General features: G+C 39.4%; 1 protein-coding gene across 36 annotated transcripts in view; it reads right to left on the bottom strand.

Moving 5' to 3' along the window:
- Positions 1 to 18,849, bottom strand: part of ERC2 (ELKS/RAB6-interacting/CAST family member 2) — a 906,155-nt gene that overhangs the window by 353,219 nt on the left and 534,087 nt on the right. For all 36 annotated transcript variants that reach the window (XR_011994371.1, XR_011994367.1, XR_011994370.1 and 33 more), the window contains one exon: positions 2,484 to 2,644. Coding sequence is in view for 21 of the 36 variants with exons in the window: in XM_072720744.1 (XP_072576845.1) it covers positions 2,484 to 2,644 (161 nt within the window). In the remaining 15 variants the exon portion in view is untranslated. The remainder of the gene's footprint in view (positions 1 to 2,483; positions 2,645 to 18,849) is intronic.

The raw sequence follows: 18,849 nt of genomic DNA, 5'->3' as shown, positions 1-18,849 counted from the left end.
ATCCATCTGATTGTTTCCACTAACCTACACTGACTCAGTTAGTGTCCAGTAACCAATATGTCAACTCAGTTTAAAAATCAAGATTGATCAAACTAGCTGGTTGACATGAATAGCCCAGGAGGCCCCTGAATCAAGTTGAAGTTATTGGTCAATATAATTGCCTTGTACCTGTGTCCCTATGGTCCTGGGAAGGAGCCCATAAGTGAGGCTTCTGGGCCAGTTAAATAGTGAATAGAGTCCATATTGGGCTTAATGAAGCAGGGCTTTGTTACTCTTACCAAAGGAATTAACAGAAGAATTCTGTATTTATTTTGCAGTGGCAGAAGATTAAGCACTTGAGCAATAATATGGCAATTCACCAAAAGAGGTCTTAGTTAGGTGCTATCTGAAATCATGAAATTAAGTGGGAAAACATACACACGGAAAAGGTTTATATGTTTAAGAAAAATAAATCCAAATTTTAGATAAATGATACTCTTCACAAAGTATACTAAACAAATGACATATTTTCATTGGCTGATAGCGTCATTTACACACATATATCATTTTCCTTGTGCCAAGCCCTCCTGAGTGCCTCTCCTCTCAAACACCCCACCAAAGTCATTATAGGAGGAAACAGAAGGGCCAGCGATGTTAAGGTCATTTCCCCTAAATCATATGGCCGCCAAGTGGAAGAAACTGGATTCCAACCTAGATCTGATGACTCCCAAACCAGTGTGTTTCACCATTACTTGCTCTCTCAAAATGCTGAAAGTATATGTCCTTTTTATAAACAGGAAGTAATGGAAGTTTCCTTTAAAAGTCATAATAAATCACTCCAAGAGATAAAGAGTTAACTTGGGAATAGCTGGAGAACAATGAGAGAAACTAGGCTGAACTTCATACATCACAACACACAAGGAGGCAGAAGTGGGACTGGTGAATGGAAAAGAATAAAGCCTCACGGAATCAATGGACTGCTATTGTTAATAAATTATTGATCAAGCTGGTAATGTCATAGCTGTTTGAAATACTTTTCTTCTTAGCTACAATAAATCTAGTCTTTGCATTCAATCTATTCACTCATTCAATAAACAATTATTGAGCATTTACCATATGCTGCTGTTCTAGGCAGTCTGTTATCCACAGTGACTCAAAGCAAACAAAGTTCCAGGCTTGGTGGAATTCACATAAGCTCCATGAGGAAATAAGACAGTAGAAAGGGAGCTTGAAGTAGAAGATTTCAGTTTTAATCCTGGCCAGATGGCCATAAGCAAATTATTTGAAATCTCTCTGAATCTCAGTTCACTCACTTCTAAACTAAGGATAATAATATCTGTTTCTATTATACACTGTTTAATTAGGAAAGATGCAAATTTATGCATTAAAAATACTTATTCTTTGGTATTGGAGAAACTGAGGTAGTTGACAAGGAATAAAAGTTTTGTCCTCATTATTAAATCGTTCAAAATATTTCATTCCATATTTTCCATGATCTAAGCTTTCTGGGTTTAATGTTAACCATGTGTAAGACTTGTGGGGTCAGGATAAGGTCATGCTTCCATACCTAGCCACCAATTTCAAAGTCTATGTTACAGGCTTAAGATGCCATAATTATGTACGTTTTCCTTATTGTGGAAGGAAATTAAATTATATCTTAGTGATTATTTCATCTTAATTTATATAGAGAGATGCTGCTTCTTGCCTACTTCTTTAGGAATGGATCCATAGCAAGTGATTATTTTTAAAAACTTTGAATAATTTTCTTTCCTATGTTCTTCCATGGTAATATTATTTCATTGTAAGAATGAAATAAGAGCTAGGTGGAGATGGGTGTGTCACAGGCCCACAGGAAGGATCACTGCCCAGCATGAGGCCACACTTTATTGATTAAATCAAAGAAAGAGATTGGTTCCAGTTTCCCCATATCCCTCACCTACCCTACCCTTGGGTGAGGGGGAGGAGGTGGCAGTGGGATTTCCAAGTCTGTTTTTATCACCCAGCAAATCAGAGTCCTTGCTTTCTAAACAAAGAGGTGCCAACCTTGAGACTCTATGAAAGCCAACACAAGCTACACATTGTACACATGTGAAAAGAATATAATTAGCAAAGTTATAGTCACAATTAGGAAATACCTCCTCAGAAAAGTTTCCACTTAACTTTAAGCAGCACTCAAATTACTATTGTGCTTAATGAGGACTCTGTCTCTTGGCCAGCTCAAACCTTTGAGACAAATCTAAGAATAATAGCGCCATCCACAAAACACAGACGCACAAAATTTAATGCTGAATTTTTTTAATAACAGATATGAAAAATGTGCAAATTGGGACATGGAAGCTATAATTTAAAAAAATATAAGAAGCAGAGTCACAAAAATGAACAGTTAAGTGTTGGCTAAATTATTCTTTCTTCAAGCTCTTTCTTTGTCTTCTATAGACTTTCTTTCCCCATCCCTAAAGAAAAGTTAGAAAAGAGAAACTAGGAAAACAAAAATGGATACTCACTTCATCTCCAGGATCTCCTCCAGCTGTTTTCTCCTTTCTATCCGGAGATTGGCCAAATGTGCTTCTTTTTCAGCCAGGGACTGCTGTGTGGAGGCCAGGCGTGCCTTGGTAGCATCCAGTTCCTGTCTGGTCTTCTCCAATGCATTCATCAGTTCCTCTATCTGAAAGGCACATCGAATGGTGTGTTATTTCTCCTTCATTCAAGCACCAGGACTTCCTTGCTAGCCTATATACTGACAATAGACACAAAGGAATCATAGCCATCCTTGAACAGGGCACTGTATCTTAGAGCTCATTCTTTCTTTGTCGCTGGTTGAAAATAAATGTTTCAAACACAAGTAATGTCCAAATTTATCCAAAGTTCTTATTCAATTGGATTGTCCAATAACCTTTATAGAAACTATTTATATATTTATTAGAAGTGGAAGGTAACTGGCTTGACCCAATTTCAACCTGTGTTTGGCAAAAAATCTCAGATACTGCCTCACAGTTGGCGGAAGGGAACACTCAAAATGCATTTGCCCAGCACAATATACTTTTGTGTGTAGGCCCCAGAGTATTCTGACAGGAAGTTAATCTACGTGTTTCAGATTCATTCATGTTTTAACCTATCAAAGCATTGTTTGGCAAAAGCGATTTGATGTCCAAGGGGCCTCAGGAGCCCCCTCTCACCTCACCTCTCTGCCTCATATTCAGGAAGTAAAGTTTGGCCAAAGGTAAACAGAATTCCAGCCACAAAAGGTTCAAGTTTGGTTTGCCCCTGAAGTTTGAGAGGGTTCTAAACTTGAAATAAATGACATGTAACTTTTATAGGGTGCTAATACACCATAGAAATAAGCCAGACTATCAAATATCCAGGATTTTTAGCCAGGTCCCAAAAAATTGGACCAGGGAGCCCCAAGGCAAGGCCTTATCCTCCCCAAACCATTGGGGGCTTTTAAAAGCCAACACACAACAAAGAGGGCTGGTGTTTACAATTCTGTTCCAGAGACTTCCGTGGAGCGAGCCAGTGAAATGCCATCCCTTGCACAGATGCAGGCCGCATCCACCCTGCTGATTTAAAACCATGGTTCCAGGAAGTTTCTAGATTCCAGGGTTGATATTTGGGTTTCTAAGCCACCCCCCGCCCCTTCCAGCTGAACTTGGCAGAATGGGATCATCCATCACTAAAGTCAACAAAATGCCCTTCAAAATGTGTCAATGACATGTTAGGTTGCAATTCATAAAGAATTTCTACACAATTTCTTCAGTTTTACATGGAATTTTTTCAGAATAAGCATTAGAGTTCACATCCAAGGTAAATTACATGCTCTTAGGATTCAGAAAACCTTCCATTTTTTTCCCTGATAAAAAGAGGAATTTGATGACCATATAATGTAAGTCAAAGCCAAAACCAAAAATAGTTTAAAAAGCAAGGAATATGACGGTTAACCATGGAAGTCCCAGAACCACACCTGCTTAAGTGTAGAATAAATAGTATTATTCTTTAACTTTAGAAATATACAAAATTTAAAAAACAATTGTAATAATTTCTGATGTAAATTTATAGAATATTATAAATATGACTAGCAGATCTTCTGCAAAGCAATGCTTTAGTGAGACTGAAGCAGATATTTTTCCTCCTTCCCTCCTCCCATTTTTGATAGCAGTGTAAAAAAAGATCAGAACTATGTTCATTCCAAGTACCAACTCAGATTTAGTCTGCCTAACTCTCTATAGGATGGCCTATGTCCTCATGACCCCATTTCCTTTCATAAATTGCTCTCTATTCTGAATGCACTACTGATCCCAGAGAAGGACACTATCCAGGATTCTCACCAGCTGAACTCTCTCTCATTAAGCTGAAGCTGACCTGTCTGCAATCTACAGACACAGAGCTGCTCCACTGGGTTTCCAGGTATTTAATTCACCTGCCACTTTACTGCTGGGGGCCAGCCTCAGCTAGTTTTATGTTAACTCAACTTTCACAATTACACTTTTAGAGTAGTGATTTGCAGTCTTCCTTGGTCATTTCAGCAATAACCATATAGAGAAACCTGGGCGTCTAAGAGATGCAGTCCAGAGTTTCTACTGATGGAGATACCATTGGCTTCCAGCATCAACAACTCCCAGTATGAGGTGAGACTGCTATTCTCAACACCTTGCAAGCAGAGTCTCCAATAGTTTCCTAGGCCATGGCCACCATTCCTCCAAAATCACATACCCCAGGCCAGTGAGTATTGCACACTGAGAGCCACTGGGGGTCACTGGCCTCAGACACACAGTTCTAGTCTTCACACGGCCACTGTTTCTCTCTGTGACTGTACAAATGATCACTTGATTCTTTGAGTCTCAGTTTCCTGGGTGATGCCCATGATACCTCCTGTATTAAACATCTACTAGAGTTCTGCCAACTATTTCTTTTGACACGAAATCAGGAGCATTAAAAAAGCAAGTAATATTCTCCCTGTTGTGGTGGTCATTAGAGTGGTTCACAATATTCCCGTTCTCCTCTTTAGGGGCACGTGGTACAGCTACACTTTGCCCCTCCATTTTAATTGGGCTGAGGTTCTGGCCAATAAAATCATTGTCATTTCCAGGTAAAGCATCTAAGTGCTAGTATTCAACCCCAACCCTCCCTTTTCCCTGTGACTATAAAAGTGTGTTTCAGATGGTGTCTCCTTCAGCCTGAGTCTCTGAGTGACCACAACAAAGCCCAAGGCCAACCCATATCACCTAAGCAAGGTATAAACCTCTTTTGTTATACACCTTGAGATGATGGACTGTCTGTTACCACAGGCCAGGTAAACTGTCACACTTCTTATCAAGTGCCCTACACCTGCCTCCATCTCCCCACCACCAGTCCCCTCTCATCAAGAAAGAAAATTGCTTTTCACTCTTGCTATACCATGGAAACTCTATACTTGCACCACTGGTATCTTCCTTCTTGCCACATGTCTTTTTTTTTTTTAAAGATTTTATTTATCTATTTGAGAAGAGAGAGAGAGAACATGAACAGAGGGAGGGACAGAGAGAGGGATAAACAGACTCCCTGCTGAGCAGAGAGCCTGACATGGGGCTCAATCCCAGGACCTGAGATCATGACCTGAGCTGAAGGCAGATGCTTAACTGACTGAGCCACGCAGGTGCCCCCAACATATCTTTTCATAAGGTATAGTTTGCACAGCCAACTTTTTCCTCTCATTTGATGTAACATTTTAACCATGTATATGTAACTTGTGCCTTAAAAAGCCCCATGTTAGAATCCTAGCTCCATCACTTACTATGTGACTGACACAAGTTCCTACATCTCTTTCAGCTTCAGTTTCCCTGCCAGGAAACACAGAACCAGGCTGCTTATTCTGTTCCATGTTTGTGGGCAGTAAATGAGATGACGTAGCCTCTATATTATTTATTCTTTTCTAACTGATGTCAATAAAATAATTTTTCTTCTTAATGAGAATAAAGTACACTCACTGTACAAATTGTAAAAGATACAGATATAAACATTTAAAATTTCTCTTTTTAAGATAAAATAATGACATCCTTTTTCATTAAGATCACCCAAAATCCTGCTACCTGGAAATAAACAATATACACATTTTGTTATAATTTCTCCATTTCTCTCTCTCCATCCGTGTATGTATAACTGGGATGCTATATACAATTTCCCAAACAGTTTTCAATAAATGTATCATGAGAATTTCCCCCCTTGTAATTAAATAGCCCTTTGTAATAGATTTAATGGGTTAGTGGGGTCATATCCATCCAACATTTCCCTAAAATCAACTCTTACCTTGGGTTCTCTGAAGCTCTCTTTTAGATTGGGAACCTATTTCCCATGTTTCTTTTGTAAATTCTTCACCTTCCTGCAGTCTATAATTGGATCCTTCCTCTTATTACTCTGTCCTAGAAACATTTTCATCATCCACGTGTATCCTTAGGAGAAGAACTGAGTCTGTTTCCACAGCTCTCACATATGCATAGATACCTTTCAAACTTTATCTTTTACTCCCTTGACCTCTTTCACATACCTAACCACCTGTTGATCACTTTCATTTGGATGTCCTAATATCACTTTAGATGCAAGATGACCAAAAGCCAATTCATGATCCATGCACACATGCCTAAACTGAATCCCTACTACCTACTCCTTTTCTCTCAACCTGCCACTTTCTAACACATCCACAGGTCCAACACCCTAATCTTTACTCAGTAATTCATGTTTAAGACCTCAGAACCACATCTGTCTCTTTCCTCTCCTTCCTCTTTTATTTTCAGTTCATCATTAAGTCATATGGCTCTATTTTGGAAAGACTTCTCATATCCATCTTTTTTTTTTTTAAAGATTTTGTTTGAGAGAGAGAGAGAGATGGAGAAAAAGAGAGAGCACTCCTGAGAGAGCACAAGTGGTGGGTGGGAAGGGCAGAGGGAGAGGTAGAAGCAGACTCCCTGCTGAGCAGGGAGCCGGACTCAGGGCTCAATCCCAGAACCCTGGGATCATGACCTGAGCCAAAGGCAGACACACTTAACCAACTGAGCCTCCCAGGTGCCCCCATCATTCTTTCCTATCATTACTTTTGACATCACAAACTCACATCCCTTCCACTCCCACATTCCTAATGAGGTTGAAAATAATTGCATGACTGGGTGTGTGTGTGTGTGTGTGTGTGTGTGTGTGTGTGTGTGCGTGTGTGTGTGTATTCCTAGCCTTTGACTCTATCTCCTATCCTAAACAAGGACATGGCTTCGTCTGATCAGCTTCTCCCCATCATAGTGTATCTCTCAGCCAGGTCCAGTCCTGAATTTTAGGATATGTGGGTAGCAAAGTGAACTTGAGAAACTAAGTACAAAGGTACAGGACATTGAAGCACAGGCTATGATGATCTGTGTAATAAGGAGAAGGAAGTCAGAACAGAGAGAGGAAGAATAAGCTCTGAAACTTGGATGAGAGAGGTATGTTTTCAGGGCACAATAAGGAAATTGCAAAGAAGAGAAAAGGGACGGAGGAAAATGTTGCTAGGGGCTATTTCTGGGGCCCTTTCAATGTTTTCCAAAGATACAAATTGAAGAATTAGACTACCTTTTGATTTTTTTCAGCTGTTTTGACTGTATGTGTTTGAAAGTATCTTTATACTGGGCCCTATGGGTCTGAGATTCAAAGGTGTCCCACAGGACTCACTGTCATAATTTATCTCTACTTCCAAATCAATATACCTAACCCACCAATATTTCGTCTAAATATCACTGGCCTGGCTCCAACATCTCAAGAAGCTACCAATTACCCACGGTAGTGGTTTTCAAAATGTGTTCCCTTGAGCACCAGGGCTTCCCAAGGACATCTAGGGACTGATAAATAGGTCAATGACATGGGAGGAATGTGAATCAGCAGAGATCTTTCTCTACCATCCCACACTCAAGGAAGCTGTTCTTTTTTTTTTTTTTAAGATTTTATTTATTTATTCATGAAATACACAGAGAGAGACGCAGAGACACAGGCAGAGGGAGAAGCAGGCTCCCTATTGGGGGAGCCTGATGCGGGATCCAATTCCAGGACCCCAGGATCATGACCTGAGCCAAAGGCAGATACTCAACCACTGAGCCACCCAGGTGTCCCAAAGGGAGTTGTTCTACTTTTGTTTTATATATAGAATTCTACTCAGGATTTTGAATAAAAAAAAAATTAACGTATTTTAAAATGCTGAGAATGGGGGCACCTGGGTGGCTCAGTCAGTTAAGCGTCTGTCTTCAGCTCAAATCATGATTCCAGAGTCCTGGAATCAAATCCTGCATCAGGCCCCCTGCTCAGCAAGGAGTCTGCTTCTCCTTCTCCCTCTGCTCCTCCCCCTGCTCATGCTCTCTCTCTCTCTTGCTCACTCTCTCTCTCTCAAATAAATAAATAAAATATTAAAAAATAAAATGCTGAGGAATGATTAAAAGCATGATTATGAAATCAGACTGTACTAATAATACCTGTTTTACCATATGTCAGTCAGAATCTTGGTCTGAGTTTTCTCATCTGTAACAACAATACTTCTCATAAGAGTCTCTGCAAGTACACAATGAAGCAATTAATGTAAAGTTCCTAGTGTAGATACTGGCAAATATGAAAACAGTACATTCTTAACAAAAGAGGTAGCACAGCACAGTGTTTAGAAAGTAGAATTCATTAAACTCAACAGCAAAGAAACAAACAATCCAATCATGAAACGGGCAAAAGACATGAACAGAAATCTCACAGAGGAAGACATAGACATGGCCAACAAGCACATGAGAAAATGCTCTGCATCACTTGCCATCAGGGAAATACAAATCAAAACCACAATGAGATACCACCTCACACCAGTGAGAATGGGGACAATTAAGGCAGGAAACCACAAGTGTTGGAGAGGATGTGGAGAAAAGGGAACCCTCTTACACTGTTGGTGGGAATGTGAACTGGTGCAGCTACTCTGGAAAACTGTGTGGAGGTTCCTCAAAGAGTTAAACATAGAGCTACCCTATGACCCAGCAATTGCACTGCTGGGGATTTACCCCAAAGATACAGATGCAGTGAGACACCGGGACACCTGCACCCCGATGTTTATAGCAGCAATGTCCACAATAGCCAAACTGTGGAAGGAGCCTCGGTGTCCATCGAAAGATGAATGGATAAAGATGTGGTTTATGTAAACAATGGAATATTACTCAGCCATTAGAAACAACAAATACCCACCATTTGCTTCAACGTGGGTGGAACTGGAGGGTATTATGCTGAGTGAAGTAAGTCAATCAGAGAAGGACAAACATTATATGGTCTCATTCATTTGGGGAATATAAAAAATAGTGAAAGGGAATAAAGGGGAAAGGAGAAAAAATAAGTGGGAAATATCAGAAAGGGGGACAGAACATGAAAGACTCCTAACTCTGGGAAACGAACTAGGGGTGGTGGAAGGGGAGGTGGGTGGGGGGTGGGGGTGACTGAGTGGTGGGCACTTGATGGGATGAGCACTGGGTGTTATTCTGTATGTTGACAAATTGAACACCAATAAAAAATAAATTTATTTAAAAATAAATTAATTAAATAAATAAATAAATAAATAAATAAATAAATAAGAAAGAAAGAAAGAAAGAAAGAAAGAAAGAAATTAGAATTCAGGAGCTAGCTTATCATTTACTATCTGTGGCACTCTGGGTGAGTTACAAAAGTTCCCTGAGCCCCAGGTTCCTAGCTTGTGATGGGAGGGCAATAACAAAACTTAGCTCACGGGTTTTGTAAAGATTCAATGGGTTAATATCTGTAATACCTTGAGAACAATGTCTAGTTCTTTGTGCCATAAAAGTGTCAACTCTTATTAATACAGTGCCTGGTAAGTATTTAACCCATCTTATGTTTGCTTATTACTGAATTCAAATGTTGTGCTTCCTGTCACCTATCCTCAACTGTATACACACACACACACACATGCACATCTGGACTGCCAGTGATGACCCCCTCCTGTTCCCAAAATCACTCTATCCTTAAAGTTCTGTCACAGAGCCCTGACCTCCTTCACAGCCCTGACATTCCTTCTAGCTAGTGTACATACTCAATAAATACATGCAGGATGGCAGGAAGGGTACAGTGATTAAAAGCTGGACAAGCACATACCTGGATCAAGTTTTGGTTTCACAATAGGGTCTCTATGACCTTAGGCCAATCTTAACTCAGTGTTTCCTAAACTTTGTTGTACATTAAAATCCTTTGAAAAGATATTAAGAATTCCTTTTTAAAAAAAGATTTTATGTATTTATTTATTGGACAGAGAGAGAGCATGAACAGAGGGAATGGCAGAGGGAGAAGCAGACTCTCACTGAGCGGGAAGGCCAACAGGACACTGGGATCACAACCTGAGCTGAAGGCAGACGCTCAACTGACTGAGTCATTCAGGAACCTCGATATTAAGAATCCTGATGCCATGGTTGCATCTCCATCAATTAAATCAAAATGTTTGAGTGGGAATCAGGCTTTAGTGTTTCATTAAAGATGCGGATGATTCCAAAGTGATTCCAAAGTGTAGCTTAGTCTAGAAACCCTGTATATTCCTTATCTTTCTCTAAGCCTGTAGGTCCTCCCCTATAAAATAGGAAGGAGATAGAAGCTACTGCATAGCATTGGCACAACATAAAGAAAAGTAATACACATAATGCATCCAGCCCTCTCTGCTGGATACCCTGGAAGTCTAGTACATGACGGTTACCATTGTCCTCGAAGGGGTTCCTAACCACATTTCTTTCATCCAACCCAAGTACCAAATCCCAGTTCTTTTTTTTTTAAGATTTTTTTTTAAGATTTTATTTATTCATTCATGAGAGACACAGAGAGAGAGGCAGAGACGTAGGCAGAGGGAAAAGCAGGCTCGATGTGAGGCTCAATCCCGGCACTACGGGATCACGCCCTGAGCCAAAGGCAGATGCTCAACCGCTGAGCCACCCAGGCATCCACCAAGTCCCAGTTCTTACTGTCTACACTTGACTTTCTACCACCTAATCAAATACCACTTCATATTCCTGCACAACTTTTCATGTGGATGCTTAGTTGCTACAACTGGATTGTAATCTGCTGGAGGACAAGAACCATATCTTTGTCCTCTTTGGAAAGCCCCTTCAGCCCCTGACACAATACCACTGCCTATACTCAATAAATACCTGCAGAATGGCAGGAAGGGGAATGCAAAAGCATGATCCTGAAACACCCTCCTTTGACTCACTTAGTGCAATGATGGATGAAGTGTGAGTCTGAAACTGATACTTTCCTACCCCATAAATCAGTGGTCCCCTTGCCATCCTCACCAAACACCCTTCAGGTCTTGCTCTCTGTTTGCCTCAAGCACCTTCTCCTTGCTATAGAGATGAGGGGGCTCCGTTACTCAGCTCCTGAATGCAAGGAAGACCTAAATTCACTGTCACCCCAGCAGCCACTAAGAGCACCCAGAAACCTGTGAGATTCAGGATGGCACATTAAAAAGGTCCCAAGCTTTGAGCTGGGGAACAAGCAGGAATCTTTTAGTCCTGCTCTGTATTCTACATGCTCTTCCCTGGGACCTAGAAAATGTGCACTCCCTCCTTCTTTCCACCACCTTACTGGTTGTTGCCTATGTGCCGGGCACTCTGCTGGACACTTGAGATAGGCTCATCTTCAGAAGCTGTCTAGTTTGGCAGACAAGCGTAAATCAAAAACCATTTAATCACAATTGTGATTTAAAAAAAAAAAAAGAGCTAGGAATGGCTGGGTGGCTCAATCTTTTAAACGGCTGATGCTTGATTTTGGCTCAGGTCATGATCTGAGTCCTGGGATCCAGCTCACATAAGGCTCTGTGCTCAGCAGACAGTCTGTTTGAGAATTTCTCTCCCTTTCCCTCTGCCTCTCCCCCTGCTCTCGGTCTCTCCCTCTCTCTCTTTAATTAGTTAATTAATTAATTAATCTTTTTTTCCCCAAAAAAGCTATTAAAGAAAAGTACTGAGTGATGAGCAAGAGTGAAACAAGAGCCAGTCCTGCTCTAGGCCTCATGGTCTACCTCCCTAAATCAGTCAAGTGGGAGTGGCTTATTGAAGAGGAAGGAAAAAAATGATGCTGGTAACCCAGGCTATGGGGACCTGTGGTCCTGTGCATTAGGGAATTGCTACTTAGAGAATCACAATGATTGAGTCAATAACCACTTTTGAGAAGTCCAGCAGGAAAATGACATATTTGTCTTGATTTAATATGGCATTTGCTTCTTTCAGAGGCACATCTATTGGTGATTCACCAGACAATAATATTTCTTGGGGAAAATAATTTAGAAAACTGTTTAATTCCTAAAATGCCACCCTCAATGAAAACAGAATTCACGGTAACTTCAAGGATCTTGTATATTTTAAAATGGAACATCTTAAGTCTTAAACTCTGACAAGATCCCCAAATATGTCAAAATTGAATTCCGATATTACTTCTAGAAAGCTTACATTTTAAAATACGGTCAACTTCTTTTTACAAATGAAGAACATAATAATTAATGGTTTCTTTAAGCTAGATGTCTGTTAGGCCACACCAGTTTAAAAAACACTCAAATGATTGTGTGCCATTTCTGATTTTATTAGTCATTCCATGTGGCAGATCATAAAAACTGTCTTATAAAATGGTTAAATTACCAGGACTATTCAATTGCATTTGAATAATTCATAACTCCATACACTTGAAGAATAATGAAGCCGTTAAATGAATTTCTAAAGAGTCTAGTGCTTACACCCAGCTCTGGAGAAACTGTTGGAACTTTTAGAGTGAACAGCGGAGCCTTAAAACAATAAAATAAAAAACCTGTTTAAGACCTTAAATCATTAACATGTGTCGACTTAAACTTACACATACATTTGTGTTGTTTAACTAAATATTTGAAAACCAGCTTCTCTCTCAGTTATCTGCCAAGAGCCCCACTCTGAGTTCTGTGTGTCTCTTCCTGACACGTGGCAACGTCCTGTGCTTTTCATGAGGCTTGCTTGGCAAGAACTGATCTTCAAATATTTTGATAAAACAATTTTTTTCCTAAATTATATGTCAGTATTGAGTTAGTGTCTATTTTGTGTTAATGATTTGGAATTTTTAAAGTTTTTTAAACTATGTTTTAAAAATACATGGGCCCTTCTGCCTTAGCCTTCACCATTCATCCTGGTTTTCTGTCTTCACTTGTCCTAAGTGCAAGAGGATGGTAGTTTTCAGTTTGTACCAGAACACAGAGCCAATGGAATCCCCATATCCCAAGATATAGCCACAACGGAATGTGAATTGGCCCTGTGGGAATAGCTGGGACCTGGCCCAGCTCCGCTCTGGGCACAGAGGAGGTCACCCAGAGATCAGAAGGTGAAGATAAACACCAAAACCCTCCCTACTCAAAAGCAAGAACTTCTCAGACAGTGATGCTTATGGCGAAGAATCTGTTAAAATGAGGGCTACTAATCTTATTTTTCCAATTACTCTTATCTGACATTTCTATCTCCACCTCCTTCCCACCTCCCCACTGCTGCCTTAGAGTGACACCTTTTGGAAAAGGTTGAAACTGAAAATGCCCAGACTGCTTTCTGCCTGGACCTAACCACCCTCAGGACTGTGATTTGGGATTTGTTCCCTCCTCACTAAAGTTTAAGCATCTAGGAGATTTGCTTAAATGTGTCACCTCTAATATTTCAGCATTAAACCAATACCCACATCAAGTGAGTGTGTTTGGGCTCAAACTCTTTGATTTTGACTGCATTTTAACTTCTCCTTTTTCCTTCTTTTCTCCCCAGGCTTATTAGCAAAACTTCAGACCATAATCGAAGATAGAGAAGAAATGTGTAAGATACATCTGACTTAGATTCTGCTAAATCAAAGTGTTGGAATACAAATGAATAAAAGTTTCTCCACCATGCCCTGAGCATTCTTCATTCCTTCCAGATTAGACCAAGTGGAACCTCCATGAGAAAAAAAGCTGTGTAGGTGCTTCTTGAACAATAGGGAAGCATTCTTTACTTTAAATGTGCACAGTTGTTCAGCATAGCAAAGAGCTGGTTTTCTCCCTAACAGTCTCAGACGTTCTTGGAAGCAGTGTAGCTAGTGGTAAGACTATGGATCTTGAAGCCAGAAGACTTAGTTCCCAATCAGGATCCAGGCATGTGCTGGCTATGTGACTCTGTAAAAGATTCTTGACCTCTATTTACATCAGTTCCTTTCTCTATAAACTATTGATAACAACCATACCTCCTGACCTCCTTGTGAAGAATACCTGACTTGCAGTAGTTACACACTGGCACATAGCAAGCACATAGTAACCTGTAATCATTATCAACAGTGATGTTAGTTTAAACACTGGTGCTTAGCTTTCAACCTCATAGAGGATGAGTAAGCAAGATAAAGTTACAATTTCCATTTTCTTTCTCCATTTTCAGAGAGACACAGTATTTTATGTCTTCAATGGAATGGTGAAATTTTTTACTAGGGAATCTGTAACAAACCAAATGAATCACTCTCAAATATGTATTGTTCATATTTTAGTCTAACTTAGCTGAATTTCAAATACAACATGAAGGAACTTGTTGAAGATATTAGAGCAGCATTACACAAAAGAACTTCCTATGACGATGGCAAAGTTTTCACTTGCATCGTCCAATACACATATCACTAACTACATGTGACTACAGAGCACTGGAAATGTTGGTGGTACAACTGAGGAACTGAATCTGTAAAGTAGTTTGATCTAAATTTAAATTTAAATTTAAATAGCCAAATTTAGTGGCTACTGTACTGGAAAGAGCCAGAGCATCTAAGTTTTACAACTTTATTGTCCAGTGATGTTTAGATATTATTTCAATCTTTGGGGTACCTGGGTGATACAGTCAGTTAAGTGCCTGACTCCTGGTTTTGGCTCAGGTGGTGATCTCATGATCATCAGATTTAGCCCCATGCAGGCTTCATGCTCAGTGTGGAGTCCTCTTAGGATTCTTTCTCCCTCTTCCTCTACCCTTCTCTCCCCTACCTCCACTGCCTGCTTGCTCTCTCGAATAACAAATTAAATCTTAAAATAAAAAAGAAATTATTTACTTTCTTAGAGATTTTATTTACTTATTTATTCATAAGAGACACAGAGAGAGAGAGACAGAGACATAGAGGGAGAAGCCCGCTTCTCCCAGGGAGCCTGATGAGGTACTCAATCCCCTGGCCTGAGATCACTCCCTGAGCTGAAGGTAGACACTCAACTGCTAAGCCACCCAGGCATCCCTAAAAAAAAAGAAATTATTTCAATCTTTGTGGAAATTTTATCTGTTTTGAATATGTGAGGAAAACTTTTAAATTCCTTTAAATCCACTACAGTTCATGAATTACCATTTGATCCATGATCCCATTTTAGTAAATTATCCTAAGGATATCATAAGGTATGCTTCCTGAGGAAATTACTCGAGTATATAATAAATATGTTCATCATAGTTTTGTTTATAAAAGTCAGAATTAAAACTTTGCATGTATGTGTGTATATAAATATACACACGCATAAATACAAATGAATACATAAATACATACGTATGTACACTCACCTTCCAAATAAATGAGTTAAATAAATTAAAATATGTGTGTGTGTATAAATGTTGAAAAGAAATTAGATAGGAAATTAGAGGCATCCAATTGTTGAGATGTTGGACAGATATTAAACATTAAGTAGGAAGACTGAATATAAGGGAAAGAAGTTCATGAAATCCCAAGAAAGAAAAGCAAGTTAGTAAATGGTAAATACAATTCCAACTATATGTAGGTTTTTAAATGTATAGTCACAGAAAACAAAATGACTGGAAGGAAACACATCCAAATATTAATGACGAGTTTGTTTCTAGGCATAGAGATTTCAGGTAATCTATTACATTCTTCTTTGTACTTTTGCTGCAAATATGAATTATTAAGTTAAAAAAAGAACAATCTCTAAAACACTGTGACCAAGGAAGGTCTGCATAGGACTTATTCTGCTCCCATGGAACAACTGGTTGCTGGTAAACCAGCTTCCAAAAAAGAGTTATAAAGCAGAAGTCCAGAGCAGGGCGGAGCCCTCTGGTGGCAGTTACAGTGGCAGCTACCCTCAGCCAAAATAATCTTAACTCAGGCCACACTTCCGGGCAAGGCTACTTTGCTCCTGACAGTCACTTAGATTTATGCTGATTATAATCCCCATTCACCAGGGAGTGCTTGAGTGTTGGTGACTCCAGAGCTGTCAACAGTCATTCTTGCCACCTCACTCTACCCCACAATGCACTTGAATGCTGCTCATTTCATTACTATTCCTTAATAAAGTTCCTATGGGTTTTGGAAGTCCAGTATGGTTGTTTGCTTGTTTGTTTTATGCTTGTGTAACATTTTCTGGTTTTGCTATTATTTTATTTCTACATCACTCAAAATTATCTGTCAGGTCTTTAAAAAATCAGAACCATTTGTTCATGCCACTAAGCCACCTCTATTACTGTCTATTCATTCCTATTCAACAAATTGGGGCAGTTTTCTCAAATAGGCCTACTTTCATGTGATGTAAGGAATGGTTCTGAGGCATTTCCAAGGAGGAAGGATGAAAGAAGGAGGCCTTTTTTACTCTGAGTTCTCCTACAGTCTTGGCTCTGCAGGAGACACCTGTTGATTATGACAAATTTCAATTAGTCCAAATCAAGCCTGACTCCAAACCCTTTCCTAAGGCTCTAAAGACACTTGCATCATGGTTTCATCAGCCTTGAGCAAAATAGGTACGGGCTTCCCTGTATGACATCTTGGTCCTTGATCACAGGGAGTCTAATGCATCCTTGATCCTCCCACTGGACCCAGCATCTTCTCAAACACACAGTATATGGTCAGTAAATAATTATGGGAGAGATGCCAAGAGGGAGAAAAGAAGAGAAGAAACTCTATTGTAGAAAGGTAATAATTATATCAATCAATATGGTTTCCTATAACCCATTTGATCCTTACATACTTCCAAAGAAGCAAGCCATTTATTTAACTGCTGAGTAACTCAAGCTCAAAAAAGGTAAGGGATTTACCAAAGAAGTATAGATGGCTTACTCTTACTCTTTACCAGGATGTGAGTCTGATTGTTGAGTAAAAATATAATGGGACAACTATTAGAGGGGGCTATCCTAAGATTATGTGGGCCATGAGCTCTCAATAGTAAAAAAATAAAAACAAAAACAAAACAAACAAATAAAACCTTGGCTCATTCTCCTCAGTGTTCCCAGGCTTGAACATAGCATCTAGCATACAACCAGCACCCACAGGCTTATGGATGAATATAATTTAGGGACTAGAACTGGGTCCCATTTGAATCACTGGAGTATTCAGTATACCCTTTGATTCCACCACTGTTCCAAAATATCTTACTTGACTTTTGCATTAATTTTCTATTATTATGTAACAAATTGCCATCATCTTGACAGCTGAAAGTTCTGTAGGTCAGAATTCCTGGCAGGAAGCATAGTGTGACTGGTTTTTCCGCTCAGGGCCTCACAAGGTTGAAATTGAGATATGGCAGGCTGCATTCTAATCTAGAGCTCAGAGCCCTCTTCCAAGCTTATGCAGTTGTAATAGAATTCAGTTCCCTGCAGTTCAAATGCGAGGTCTCCTTTTCCTTACTACTCCTAGCTCCTAGAGACTATTTGCATTCCCTGTCACATGAGCCACTCAAATCTTCAAGGCGAGCAACAGAAAAACCTATCTTGCATCAAATTTTTCTCACGCCTTGATTCTTTTTCCTCAGGAATAGCCTGGTCCCTTTTAAGGGCTTACTAATTAGATAAAGCCCACCAAGGATAATCTCCCTTTCCTAAACTCAGCTATATCATAAGCCACACCTACTCACTGTAAAAATATAAAATTGCATTTCAAAATGTATGTGTCAAAGACAGAAAACTTCTTTAACATGATAAAGAATATTTACCAAAAATAATCCACAGCTACCATCATACTTAATGGTGAAAGACTGAATGCTTTCCTCTAAGATCAGGAGTAAGGCAAGGTTATCTGCTCTCAACCCTCTTACTCAGTATAATACTTGGAGTTCTAACTACTGCACTAAGGCAAGAAAAAGAAATAAAAGATATAACAATTAGAAAGAAAACAACAAAACTGTCATTACTTGTAAATGAAATAATTGTCTATGCAGAAAATCCTGAGGAATCTAAAAGAAAAAATGCCTATAACTAACAAATGTGCTCAGCAAGGTTATAGAACACAAGGTCAACACACATAGATCAACTGCATTTCTATATGTTAATAGTAAACTATAGAAACAAAAATTAAAAACTAAATGCCAATTATAGTTCTCTAAAAAATAAAATATTTATGTATTGACTTAAAACATGTACAGGACCTGAGGGTGCCTGGAGGGCTCAGTCGGTTAAGCATCCAACTCTTGATTTCAGTTCAGGTCATGATCGCACAGTTGTGAGATCAAGCCCTGCATTGGGCTCTGTGAAACCTGCTCAAGATTCTCTCTCTTCCTCTTCCTCTGCCCCTTTCCCCTCTTCGTGTGCACATGCACTTTATCTCTCTCTCTAAAAAACTAACAGAACAACAACAACAACAAAAGTACAGGATCTATATGTTGGAAATTATAAAATTCCGATGAAAGAAATCAAAGAAAACTTAAATAAATAGAGCATCTATGGATTAGAAGACTAAATAATTAAGTATGTCAACTTTTCTAAGATTGATGTTAGGTTAGGATTGATGATAGGTTTAATGTAATTTCTATCAAAATCGTAGCAAGTTTTTTTGTTTTTTAAAGATTGTATTTATTTATTCATGAGAGACACACAGAGAGAGGCAGGGACATAGACAGAGGGAGAAGCAGGCTCCTCTCAGGGAGCTCCATATGGGACTGGATCCCTG

Source organism: Vulpes vulpes, chromosome 9 (genome assembly GCF_048418805.1).
Source record: "Vulpes vulpes isolate BD-2025 chromosome 9, VulVul3, whole genome shotgun sequence".
Classification (NCBI taxonomy): domain Eukaryota; kingdom Metazoa; phylum Chordata; class Mammalia; order Carnivora; family Canidae; genus Vulpes; species Vulpes vulpes.
Note: the sequence above shows the minus strand (reverse complement) of the source record. Positions and strands in the feature narration are given on the sequence as shown.